The 12,368-nt window shown below is 40.7% G+C and overlaps 1 protein-coding gene across 2 annotated transcripts; it reads right to left on the bottom strand.

Annotated features, from left to right (window-relative positions):
- On the bottom strand, positions 1-11,575 carry si:dkey-177p2.6 (uncharacterized protein LOC568712 homolog). Of its 2 annotated transcripts, none has more exons than XM_060866057.1 (2): positions 11,136-11,575; positions 1-4,734 (listed from the first exon to the last, which is right to left on the bottom strand). In XM_060866057.1, the coding sequence occupies exons 1-2, from the start codon at positions 11,231-11,233 to the stop codon at positions 4,074-4,076; spliced, it is 759 nt and encodes a 252-aa protein (XP_060722040.1). In that variant the 5' UTR covers positions 11,234-11,575; the 3' UTR covers positions 1-4,073. The 2 variants fall into 2 exon arrangements, with proteins under 2 accessions (XP_060722040.1, XP_060722041.1); XM_060866058.1 differs by lacking the exon at positions 11,136-11,575 and adding an exon at positions 6,423-6,626.
- Between the last annotated feature and the right edge of the window lie 793 nt (positions 11,576-12,368).

Here is a 12,368-nt window from a genome sequence, read left to right as displayed (position 1 = left end):
TTTTGTGAATGTATGTTTATTTTGTACACACTGACCTGCTACAGCAGTATTGCATAGAACACGAGTGATGGTGAACACAGGCTGCATTGTTATTTACAGGACTCAAACACCATGCAGTCATCAGTTCATCAGGTAAAAACACACTCGTATAAAGTTCAGTGGCCTCATCTTTCACATGTCTGTGTTTTATATTGCACTTGGAACAGCAGTTTACATTTGTACCAGGATAATTTCATATTATCAAATAAAAATTATCAAAATCAGATAAAAACACGCCCAGACTGTAAATACAACATTAAAGCTAGTCTCTGCTTCATTGCTTTCAAAAATAAACCAGGAGTATTTTAAGAATGGAAGGAATTTCCCGTAAAATAAAATAAAGGTGACATATTTAAATTTTTATAAATTAAAATAAAAGGTGACAGGAAGAACCAAAAGGGTTTTTTTTTCCCCACAGAAGTGCTAGAGAAGAACCATGTTTGGTTCTCCAAAGAACCTTTAGTGCAATGGAAAGGTCCCATGGATGTTAAAGGTTCTGCATTCGATCTTAAGCAAAAAAAAACATTCAGAAGCTTTAAGAGCGTTGGCTTGTTTTAAGGGAAGGTGTTGTGCAGCCACAGCTTTACTGCAAGTCAGGATCGAGGCAGTTTCGTATCAGACCTCTGTACAGTTTGATGTGCTAGGACACGCTGAGGAGTTCGGGAGATGAACAGGCAGCTTGCTCATCTCCATGTCACCGTAAAAAAAAAAAAAAAAATCCAGTAAAAACTAAAATGTTATCTTGAACAGAAGTGTAACATTTCCAACACCACATTAGTGACGTTACATCAGTAAGGCTTTAAACATGACATTATTAGGGTCATTATTTTCACTTCAGCTTCATCATTTCAGTGTGAAAACAGTGTAAAGGAGCTGCCAGATTAACCGCCTGGTCCGAGGACGATGGGACGAATAAAATACACTCTGTAAAGAATTTCATACTTCATACAAATACTTATTTTATACATACTAACACACACATTATATATAACTCTTCATACTCTTCATTCAACTATTTACATAAAAATATAATTATTATTCAAAAGGAAGTAAAGGTGAACGATTCTACGCTACAAAACAACGGTGAATATTCACTCTTATCACTCAGCATCTGGTCTTTAACAGACCAAGAAAGAAAAAAAATATATATATACAAATGTTTTTAATCTTACAACAAGCGACAAAAACTAAAAAGAAGTAAAGTTTAAAAGGTTTAAAATGGTTTGATTTGATCTGCAGCTCTGAGCACGCAGGTGATTTAAACATCTGCTTTATGCTTTCACCGAAGATGTAGAGCTCAGAACCGAAGTGTAAACAGGGGTCAGGTTTCTGCCTAGCGAAACACACGACGAGGAGGATGTTTACGAGTCCGAGCTGAAGTGAGACGGGAAGGTTTTATTAAAGACAGGAGTGTTGAGTAATAATCTGTATTTGAATGTAGAGAGAAAAGAAGAAGAAAAAGAGGCAGGAGACTAAGGATGTCATGAACATATTTCAGCATGTGAGTCCTGAGCAGAAGTGTGTTTTACATCAAGCTCCGCCCCCAAACCACGCTGATTGGTTGAAAAGGAAAAAACAAGCCGTGGGGCCGCGTTTTGGGGGTTTGGGCTTAACAGTGAAACACACATTCATTTCAATGCAGCGTTTTCCACAACTTCCTCCATGTTTCAGTGTTCAGACTTCAGCTCCTCCTCCTGCTCTCTCTCTCTTTCCCTTCCCCCAACCATCTTCTCATTCAGCATAAACACCGCACCCTCTCCACATCCCTGCGCTCTAACACCACTGCTTCTACTCCTCAGGACTATCTGATGAGTTTCTATGGTGTCCACGTATCAGGTTCTTCTGAGATACAGTGAGGTTTTTTTTTTGCAGCGGTATCAATTGAATCCTTGAAGCCGAATGCGTGAACATCAGAGCGGCTAACCTTCATTTTAACACCACAGTGCACTGTAACGTGTGTGTATATATATATATATATATATATATATATAAAAAAGCTAACTTTGAACCTGTAACGATTTGTATACATGTTTTTTTGTTCCATGATATGATCCGACACTCTCTGTAAGCCCCGCCCCTTCCTTTTAGCTCTAATTATTAATCGTCATGATTTTCTTGAAAGATGGACTGTCTATCAATCAGTGTGTTTGCATTAGACTTGTATTTAGCTAGGGTTGCAAAATTCCAGGAATTTTCAAGGTTGGAAACTTTCCATTGGAATTAACAGGAATATATGGAAATAAACTGGGAATTTTTAAAAAAATGCAGAGTTACCTATAACAAGGAACTTCAATGTAGTTATAAAAAATCTTACAGCATAATCTTGTTTAAACAAGATGATTTAATGTAATTTAAGCAATTTTTTACCTTGCGTTCTTCGGTCACTTGCACACAGCACACTGCTTACTGGAGGACCATTGAGGCCAAACCCCTTGCATGCACTTGCATTCTTCCATAACATGCACAGTAACACTTTATTTTAGGGTTATTTAACTAGCTGCTTATTAGCATGAATATTAATAGAATATTGGCTATTTATTAGTACTTATTAAAACACATATTAATGCCTTATTCTGCATTACCTTATTCTGCATTCTTAATTGTACCCAATACCTAAACTTAATAACTACCTTACTAACTCTTAATAAGCAGTAAATTAGGAGTGTTATGACCAAACAAAATGTTTTTGTTTGTATATGATATTGTTTATATAAATTTCCCTATATTTCCAAATAATTCCCATAAATTCCCGTAAAGTTTCCAATTTGGAATATTTCCAAAATTCCCCAGATTGAGTTCCTGTGGAAATTTACTGGAAATTTACCGTAAACTTTCCGCCCCTTTGCAACCCTATATGTAGCCAAAGGAAAAGACGACTGAAGGGTAAATAAATAAAATGAAATTTAAAATTGTGAAACTAGTTTTGGTTTACTTGACCAATCGACAAGCTGTGATGGTTCTAGCTCCGCCCACTCTACTGGGGTTGTTACCACCACCATGTAAGTAAGAAGGTGAACCAGATTCAGTTCAGTACGTTTGTGTATAGGATGAGAGTGTAGCACAGCGTCGTGTAGAAAAGATTAAACATTGTTCAGACATTTCACACAGACTCCGAGAAAGTCAGGTTGCAGATCCGAGGCACGGATTCGGTCCGAAACGTGTCCTTAGACATCCGGAATAACTTCTGTAGTGTCAGCTGTGTGAATTTTAAGGTTTCGGAGCAGATTGTGTACAAACAGCTGCAATCATGGCTTTAGAAAGACTGGGCTTTCTACTGAAGAGATATCGAGTGTGTCCACAGTGTGCACGTCCACCATCGCTAGTCTTCATCCTCCGTTCGTAGGCACTAAAGTTCATGACAGGGTCTGGCAGTTGAAAACAAATTAAAAAAAATATATACAGGAAAAATAAAATGTAATTCTTCATCCTGTAAGATCTGAATAAAGAGAGGATGAGAGCTTTAAGAAGAAACAGATCTCCAAGCTGGATGGGAGCGGTGTGGGAAAGTTACTGAATAAAAAGAAGAAGCGATAGAAGAAAGACAGATTGCTCTTGGGTTTTTTGAGAGGTAGTGCGAGTGTGTGTGTGTGTGTGTGTGCGCGCGTGCATGTCATGAGCTGGCATAAGTACTGATAAAATATACGTGTGTATTATTAACGCTTGAGAAATACTCCTAAGTTCGGTTCATACTAACGAAATAAAACGTCTATCTCCTTAAAAGAGATTGAGTTTCATTCTTTTTTAAACAGCGTTCATTATAAATAAAGGATCAGTGATAATACTTCGTGTTGATGTTCGTTCCCTGCAGATAGGTACAGATCTTTGCTTAAATAGGAAAAGAGCAACGTGCATCCTACAGTGTATGTGTGTGAGATTCCAGTTGTTTATGATTTTAATAAATATCGGTTCTTTGTATAAAAATAGATTTAATTACATTAAATAATAATAGTAAAAAAAAGCTTTTTAAAAAATTGAAAGATTTCATTCAGTGTAAATGTGACGATGGCTTGAGACGTTCTGAGTGTGTGTGAGGATCACGAGCGCACCAGGATGTCCATGATGTGGTCGAGATCACTGAGGTCAGCCAGGCAGAGCTGCAGGTTCGACAGGTTCTTCAGTCCGTCTTCTCTCGGTGTGGAAAACGCCAGGATTGAGATTTCTGATGAGTCATACATGGATGTGTCGATGTCCTCGAAGATGTCGTCCAGCTGCAGGTCCGTCAGGTAGCTGGTGGAATTTGTGATCTCGAATGTGCCGAACAAAGAATCTGGCGTCTTCGTATCCGCCTCGTCCGAGCACTCCGGAGCCGGCGGTCTACTCTCGACATCCTCATCGAGTGTCAGGGATGATGATGGTGATGATGATGAGGAAGAGGACATGGGTCCAGAGAGAAGAAGTGAAGAGTCTAGAGATACAGGTCGGAGTTCGGGGATGTGGCGTGGAGTGGGTGGAGGAATCAGAGAAGGTGAAGTGGGAGGCAGGGCATCTCCACCCTCCAGACTCATCTCCTGCTGGATTTGGCGCAGCGTGTTAGCCAGCAGTACTGAGCGGTGAAGGCTGGGCTCAGCATGTTGTTGGCAGCTCTGCAGCTTGTCCAGGCACAGGTCCAGGACCAGCTGCCTCTGCTGGGGATACGGGAGATCCAGCGCAGACTCCTCGCTCAGCTTACGCTTCACCCCACGACCCAGACCGTACCTGCAAGGACACAGAGGCTGTGAGACTACGGCAACAAACACAACTTCCAGCATAAGCGAATATACAACCCTGTAAAACTGTTCAACATTTTAGTAACGTGTGTGTGCATGTGTATGTTTATCACAGAAAAGAATAAACTCATTCATCATCTCTGCTCTCATCAGTTACACCACAATGCTGAGGGATTCTGGATTCTGATTGGTCAAAAGCTGTTGATTTAGTTTTCTAAAACATCAGCACGGGTGTGTATTAACACTCATTCTAACACTGTAGTGTTTCTATAGCAACAGCTCGTTCATGGGAATCCGTTTCGGAAACACGCTGCCGTTAGAAACCATGTTTAAAAACAAGTGTGAACTTTTCCTTTTTCTCCAGAGTAATTTATGGAAGGAGTCTCCAGTATCAGTGCTGTGTTAAACTTGTTAAACTTAACAGTCAGAAGTAAAGCATTAAGTCTGTAAAGTTTGCACAGTGAGGCTTCTCAGTAAGCCGGTTTATTTATAAACAAAAAATAGAAAAATAGAGTAAAAAATAGAGGCTGGTGAAGGACCGTCTAAAGAACAACACAAATGTTGTTGTCACTCACATTACTATAATCATATAAATTGTAATTGTTAGCAGGTTGACATGGTATAAGAGGAATGAAACACTAGTAAAACAATCAGGTGATGAGCTGGTGATGGTACCTGGTGTCACACCGCACCGTCATACAATGTTTTAGTATATCTCGATTAGGGCTGGGCGATAAAACGATAACGATATATATATTGCAATAGACATGTGATCGATATCAATAAAAAATGTGTTCGATAAATGCTTGATATTTTTTATTCTCCGTCGGAAGAAAACAGAGGTTGCAAAGCAAGTTTGGTTCCATTAACAAAGGCACTCACTCTCTGGTAACCTAGCAACGTAGGGAGTGACACGCTAACAGCCAATCATGCATCAGTATAATGTTTGGTTTCGCCATATCGTTGTCTCGTGCTGGTGCTGGATTCCTTTTCAGTAACCGGCGACTGATAAGCAGAAAATGAGCCGCAGCGAGCGAGGAAATAGTAAATAAAAGAGGAAACGTCAGCTCGGGCACCAGGGCAGTTTTTTGGATATTATAAATCTGACCGTAGTCACAACAATGTCGTCTGCAAATTATGCAATAGCACTAAACATTTTCTTTCATTTTGCACCTTAAATGTTAAGAGATAATTGTTAAGTGTTCATTATGATGTTAGACTTATGTTTACATTATAATTATTTGAGTTTTCCTGGTTGTTGACATTTCTGTCTTAATAACTGAGGGGATTATGATCAGAGGAAGGTTAAGTTTAAAATAAAATGTTTAAATGTAATATATTTTTCTCCTGGTCCTTATTTTAAATGGGTCATAAAAAATATCAATAATTATCGATATCGACCGATATGAAACACTGAAATCGTGAAACAGTTTTCAGCTGTATCACCCAGCCCTAATCTCAATGCCACAAATACAGTAACAGAACTTTATTAAACAATTGCTCCTGTGTTTATGGTGGACTGAACACCACCGTGCCAGCTGAGGTGTTTTTATCTACATATAAATTATCTACAGCCGCGCACACAGAGATCGGGTTTTTGTGTTTCTATAATAAAGACATAATACGTGCACCATGACGAGCGTGTGTACAGGGGTGGAATCGGTCGTGGCTCTCTACCCCTCTCTGTGCTGTAGTGTGGGTGGTTCAGCCTCCTCCATCTATCATGCTGCTGCACACAGGAAGACATCATCCCCCCACAGCTCCGACTGCAGACTGCACCGCTCTGTGCTTCACTGCAGACACCACAGAAGCCCCAAGGAGCCTCGGCTTTGCGTTCACACCAGCAACTAAACTAAGACTCAAAATAATCAAACAGCAAAAGAAAATAACACTTATTACCCCTGTTTCCTGTTACAGTGTGAACCGATGGAGCAGAAATTTGTATCAGGCCAAGAGAAAATAAGATCGCAAAATCCTTTAGTGCATCTGGGTGTAAAATAATGGTTTCTTTTTAGATCAAGAAAACAAGAAGCAAAACTTGGCTATTTAACAACCACTTCGCAGCCACAGAGCCTTCAGCCTTCTTGTTTTGTGTTGGCTCACAAACCCAGACTCGTTCATTTACAAGTCAAAGTTAAATCCTTTACCCTTTCTTGCAAAAAAAAAAAAAAACTCACCATGGGCCAGAAATAATAAACACTATAGATTATCTGTAAATATTGCCACCTCTGTATAATGAGCAGTAAACATAGAAAAGAAACCCAAGCGGAGCGACGTGTTGCCAAATCATTTAATAATCCCAGTAGACCCAAAGAGAAAGTTGTATGCACACGTGACGGTCTCTCTCAATCTCTCCGTCTATCACAGTTAAGAGAACACGTGGAAGACATCTGGAATATCGTTTGCATGTTTATTTTTAATAATAAATAATCTTTTTTTGGTTACGTGAACTTCACATTACTGATTAACACACTTACATACATACATACATACATACATACATACATTATTTAATTTTTTTTTTTTTTAAATTTCTCCGTTATCTGATGATCAGTTTTTGTTCCTCAAATGTCTGACATTAAAATGTTCCAGAAGTGTGCTGATGTTAAAGGATGATGTTTAGATGAAAGTATATAACAGATTTCTGTAAAAAGGTGAGTTAATGAAGCAGTGAAATTGAAACAGCATTTAATGAAGCAAAAACTTTGTCTTCAGCTTAATGAACAAACCACTTTATACCTCCGGTTAATTATTTTACAGCGGCTGTAAATCTGAAACTCTAACGCGTGTGCGGATGCAGCTTGAGCCGTGATTTAAACAGAATCTCTGCCATTAGATTGGCCTCTCCGGTCTGTTCACCATGGCAACGGCAGCATACTAGCGGATGGGAATCAGTAGTGTGCAGACTCGCCTCGGCTCGCTCGTCGAACGGAACACAACAAGCAGAGGACAAGAAACTGCACTGACTCAGATCACAACTCCTCAGTCACATTTTACACAAAGGTCTGTGAAGGCAATTTCCTAATACACTAACTGTTCTCACACAGACACACCCAGAGTCACAGACACACTCGCAATCACACACACGGACAGACAGAGTCACAGTCACACAGACTCACACAGAGTCACAGTCACTCACTCACACTCACATGGACAGACAAAGTCCCAGTCTCACACACACACACACACACACACACACACACGGACAGACAGAGTCCCAATCACACAGAATCACACAGACACAGAGTCACAGACAGACAGAGACACACAGAGACACAGACAGAGACACACAGAGATACAGACAGACACACACAGAAACACAAATATTGAGCTGAACACTAAGAAAACGGACCATGTGACAAGCCTCATGTGTTTTTAAAAATGTTCTGTAAGAGAATGAAGCAAGCTCCCATTTTGTTAGAGGAACCTCTTTCCCACCAGGTCCTGCTTCTGGTTATTAGCCTATCAGACAGAGACGGATGAAGCAGTAGCTTTGGTATGGAAAGATCACCTGTCTGGGGTGGAGACTACAAATAAAAGACAAAAACTCAACCAGGAGAGGAGGAGGACTGAAGTCTTCTCTTCTGTGGGATCCATAATCTCATCAGTTTCACTTGGTCTTTATTCACACACTTCGCTAGCTCATTCACTTGCTCTATATCATTAGCTATAGCAGTCGATAAACCGATCAGGTTTCCATGCATATGTATGAAGGACGTTTAAGATCTTCTTACTATTGTTTTGGACAAAGAACATACGAGCCTCTGATGCAGCAGTTCATGGTTGGTGATCGTTTAAACCTTCATTCTTAGCTTTAGGCTGTAAAATCCACACTGTTACAGATCCAATAAATATCTCCTTTACTGCTCCTTCAACCAGCTCACCGCTAATGAACACTTTTCCATCTTTGTCTTGACAAATCACTGGAATGTTCTCTACCGGTTTGAGCAGGAAATAAGCAACTGTGTTTAGAGGACAAAACATTTATAAAAAAATTTTAAAAACTATCCAGTGTTTAGACATGACTGGATTTTCACACTTAAATCTAAACCCCAGCCTGTGTATAGAATAAGTTACCTACAGCTATGGACAAAACTTCCTGTTTTTTACACCGCAGGAACAGGAAGTAGTCTTTTGTGTGTGTGTGTGTGTGTGCGTGTGTGTGGTTCAATGTTACAGTAAAATATTTAGTGATAGCATTTTACATGTATATAATAACATTTAACGTCCACGAAAGAAGTTCTCACTTGTTAGAGCAGCTATAAACTTGACAAGACTCGCTTTTTTAAAAGTCCAGAAGATCTCAGAATCTTCTTCTGATCCATCAGAATCCTTGTGTAACCTTGCAGTTGTGTAATAGTGTCAGATCTTTACCTGAAGAACCTTTTAGAGCTTAGAGTGAAATTCAGACATGTAGATCATTGACTGCTACATCACATCATTTACTGAAGGAGATTTCATTAGAGACACAACAGATTTTTATTTTCTGCTGATGAACAGTCCACAGTCATTGAACAACACAGTTCTCACACAAACTTTAGACGATTTTATTTTCGAGTCGCTGAACACTGAGCTCACGAACGCTTTTAAAACTTTTCAAGTGTGAAATTTACAGAACACACAAAATTGTATACAAATATTCAACTGATGAACCAGACGTACTTCATTCATTCATTCATTCATTCATCTTCTACCGCTTATCCGAACTACCTCGTGTCACGGGAGCCTGTGCCTATCTCAGGCGTCATTGGGCATCAAGGCAGGATACACCCTGGATGGAGTGCCAACCCATCGCAGGGCACACACACACACTCATTCACTCATGCAATCACACACTACGGACAATTTTCCAGAGATGCCAATCAACCTACCATGCATGTCTTTGGACCGGGGGAGGAAACCGGAGTACCCGGAGGAAACCCCCGAGGCACGGGGAGAACATGCAAACTCCACACACGCAAGGTGGAGGCGGGAATCGAACCCCGACCCTGGAGGTGTGAGGCGAATGTGCTAACCACTAAGCCACCGTGCCCCCGACGTACTTCATAAACTTTTTAATTTTTTTTTAAATAAAATTATTATTAACCACAATACACGAATAATTTACTTTTTTTCGCCTTTCGATATTCTTGTAACTTTTCTTTACAACGTTGTTTAGTCAAAGAAGGAAAATAAGAGCAGAATCTGATGGAAGGAACTGGAGTGAGACATGTCTACAGTACCAGAAACAATCGTGCGAGAAAAGAGGAAGAAACACACGACACCGAAAAGCTTGCGTGAGAGCGGAAGAGGAGAGGAAAGCGAGAGAGCATAGGAGGGAGGGAGGGAGGGAGGAAAGGAGGGAGGGGAGGGAGAAGGGGAAGGGAGGGGCAGAGAAAAGCCTAGCAAATCCTCTATAAGGGCCCAATGAAAAGGCAGATGCGGACAAACAGGAAGTCCTAATACAGGCAAAGGTGATAGACAGTAAGAGACAGCAATGAGTCAGAGCGGTGAGACGGGAAATTAGTCACGTCACCGTCACGACGCACAAAGTCTTTAAATATTTGGACACCGGCATCTTTAGTTTCTCGTATTGATCAACTCTTATATACTCACATGGCTCAGCAGAATAGTGACCCAGCACAGCAGTTTGCCCAGGAGTACAATATTTATTACTAAAACAAAAATACATCATACTTTTTATCTCTTAACACCATGGAGCATCTGTGAGGAGTTAGTTCCAGTTCTCACTCACGTTGTTCCTTTAACTTGTTAACAAGAGAATGTTGTTATCTGTAACGAAGCTTGTGTCCGTCCTGGAGATGCCGTAGAACCGCTGACTGTCACAAAGCACTGACACTGGAGACTCCTTCCACACATCTTGTATAAACATCTCCTTAAACGTATAAAAACAGATGATGTGCCTTGTCCGCTGTACAAGTCACTGTTAACGAGCTGTTATCGTGGAAAACAATGCATTAGAGTCAACAATCAATCGACAGCTTCTGAACAATCAGAATCACGCATTCGACAGCACTGTTAAACACGAATATATATCGGAAAATCTCGCCAAGTATCGCGATATGAAACATCTTTCGGTATATCAGTCCAACAAAGTGAGTGAAGGACGTGTTTACTAACAGACGTCCTTTAACATCGACTACAGGAATAAAGTAAAGTGATTTCATAGTAATATAATAAAAGAACAGACACGTTAAACGAGCTGTAAAGAGCTAACTAACTAACCAGTTAACCAGCTAACTAACCAGCTAACTCAGTTAATATCAGTTCTACACCCATCACCTGCTGTCCTGGAGCAAACACCTTTAACCTGCCCCACTGAGATGACTAGCATGACGTGTTATAACGTGTTATAATCGGTTTATTATCATTTATACACCTTTTTCTTACCTTGCTGAGGAAAAGGCATCTCTTTGGTCGGGTCCTACTTCGTTGTTCAGCACACAATCCACGTCCAGTCGACACGCAGACGTGTCCTTACCTTTCATGGACGCATTCAGTGATAAAACCTCCCTTTATCTGATACCATGATGTTTCTTTAACCAGGTTTAATCTCGACGGAAACTTGAGTGCGCGCGCGCCGGTTAGCATCACAGGCTAGGTGTAAAAGTTAAAGTAACAAGCCGAAGGTTTCGCTCAGGCGCTACATCCTTACGGCTAACTAAAGAATTAATCACTCGCTTTGGTTGTTATTCCTCATATGATGTGATAGTTGTGTAAACTTGCGCTAATCACTGACAGGACCGGAGGACCGCAGAACACCAACTTGTTCCGTATGTGTGTGAGAGAAGCTCCGGGAAAAACATCACAGCTGACTGACTGGTCAGGTGAAACAGCGTTGACTGGCCCAAAGAAATCCAAGCGCGACGTTCATTGGCTCAATTGTATCACGAACCCGCCTAGTAACTGCGTCTAATTGGTTTCTCGCCTCACGACCCTTTTCTGATTGGTTGTTCGGCTCTTCCCACAGGCTTGAGCATGTGACTCTTCACTGCACCGATAATTCGATTTAAAACTGTAACCAGGACAAAAAAAGAAGAAAATATTAACATATCTGTCGCTGTAACACAAGGATCAAAGTGCAGCCGCTTTCCCCACAATCAAAACAACATCCGTGTTTAATGTATTTATTAATCTAATGTCGTGTCCCGGGCTGGAGATTTAAATGTAGAGCTCTGACGTCACACGGACGTCATCTTTAAAGGGCCAACGCTCATTTTTAAATATAACTTTCTCACTGATAACCTGGAAGATCTGTGTATGTTTGTAAACACGTGTAAAGTTTAATCCGGTGCTTCGGAACAAATCTGAGTTCTGGTCCGGAAACCTGCTTGTGTTTGAATGTGAAAAGGGGCTTCACGAAGATGGGGCGGAGCTTGTGTTTGAATGTGCCTCCTCTCAATCGTTACATAGACACCATATTACACAGACCACTGTAGATCATGGGGGCGGAGCTTGTGAAGATGGGGTGGAGCTTGTGTTTGAATGTGCCTCCTGTCAGTCATTACATAGACACCATAGTGCATAGACCACTGTAGATCATGGGGCGGAGCTTGTGAAGATGGGGCGGGGTTTGTGTTTTTGTACGTGCCTCCTGACAGTCATTACACTGTAGAACATGGG

The sequence above is a fragment of the Tachysurus vachellii genome, chromosome 3, assembly GCF_030014155.1.
Source record: "Tachysurus vachellii isolate PV-2020 chromosome 3, HZAU_Pvac_v1, whole genome shotgun sequence".
Lineage (NCBI taxonomy): Eukaryota > Metazoa > Chordata > Actinopteri > Siluriformes > Bagridae > Tachysurus > Tachysurus vachellii.
This window is presented reverse-complemented; position numbering and strand designations above follow the sequence as displayed.

Coding starts and splice junctions, on each gene's coding strand:
- si:dkey-177p2.6 (XM_060866057.1), bottom strand. CDS start 11,233: ATGAAAGGTAAGGACACGTCTGCGTGTCGACTGGACGTGGATTGTGTG. Junction 4,735..11,135: donor GATGCCTTTTCCTCAGCAAG/GTAAGAAAAAGG, acceptor GTGTCCTTGCAG/GTACGGTCTGGGTCGTGGGG.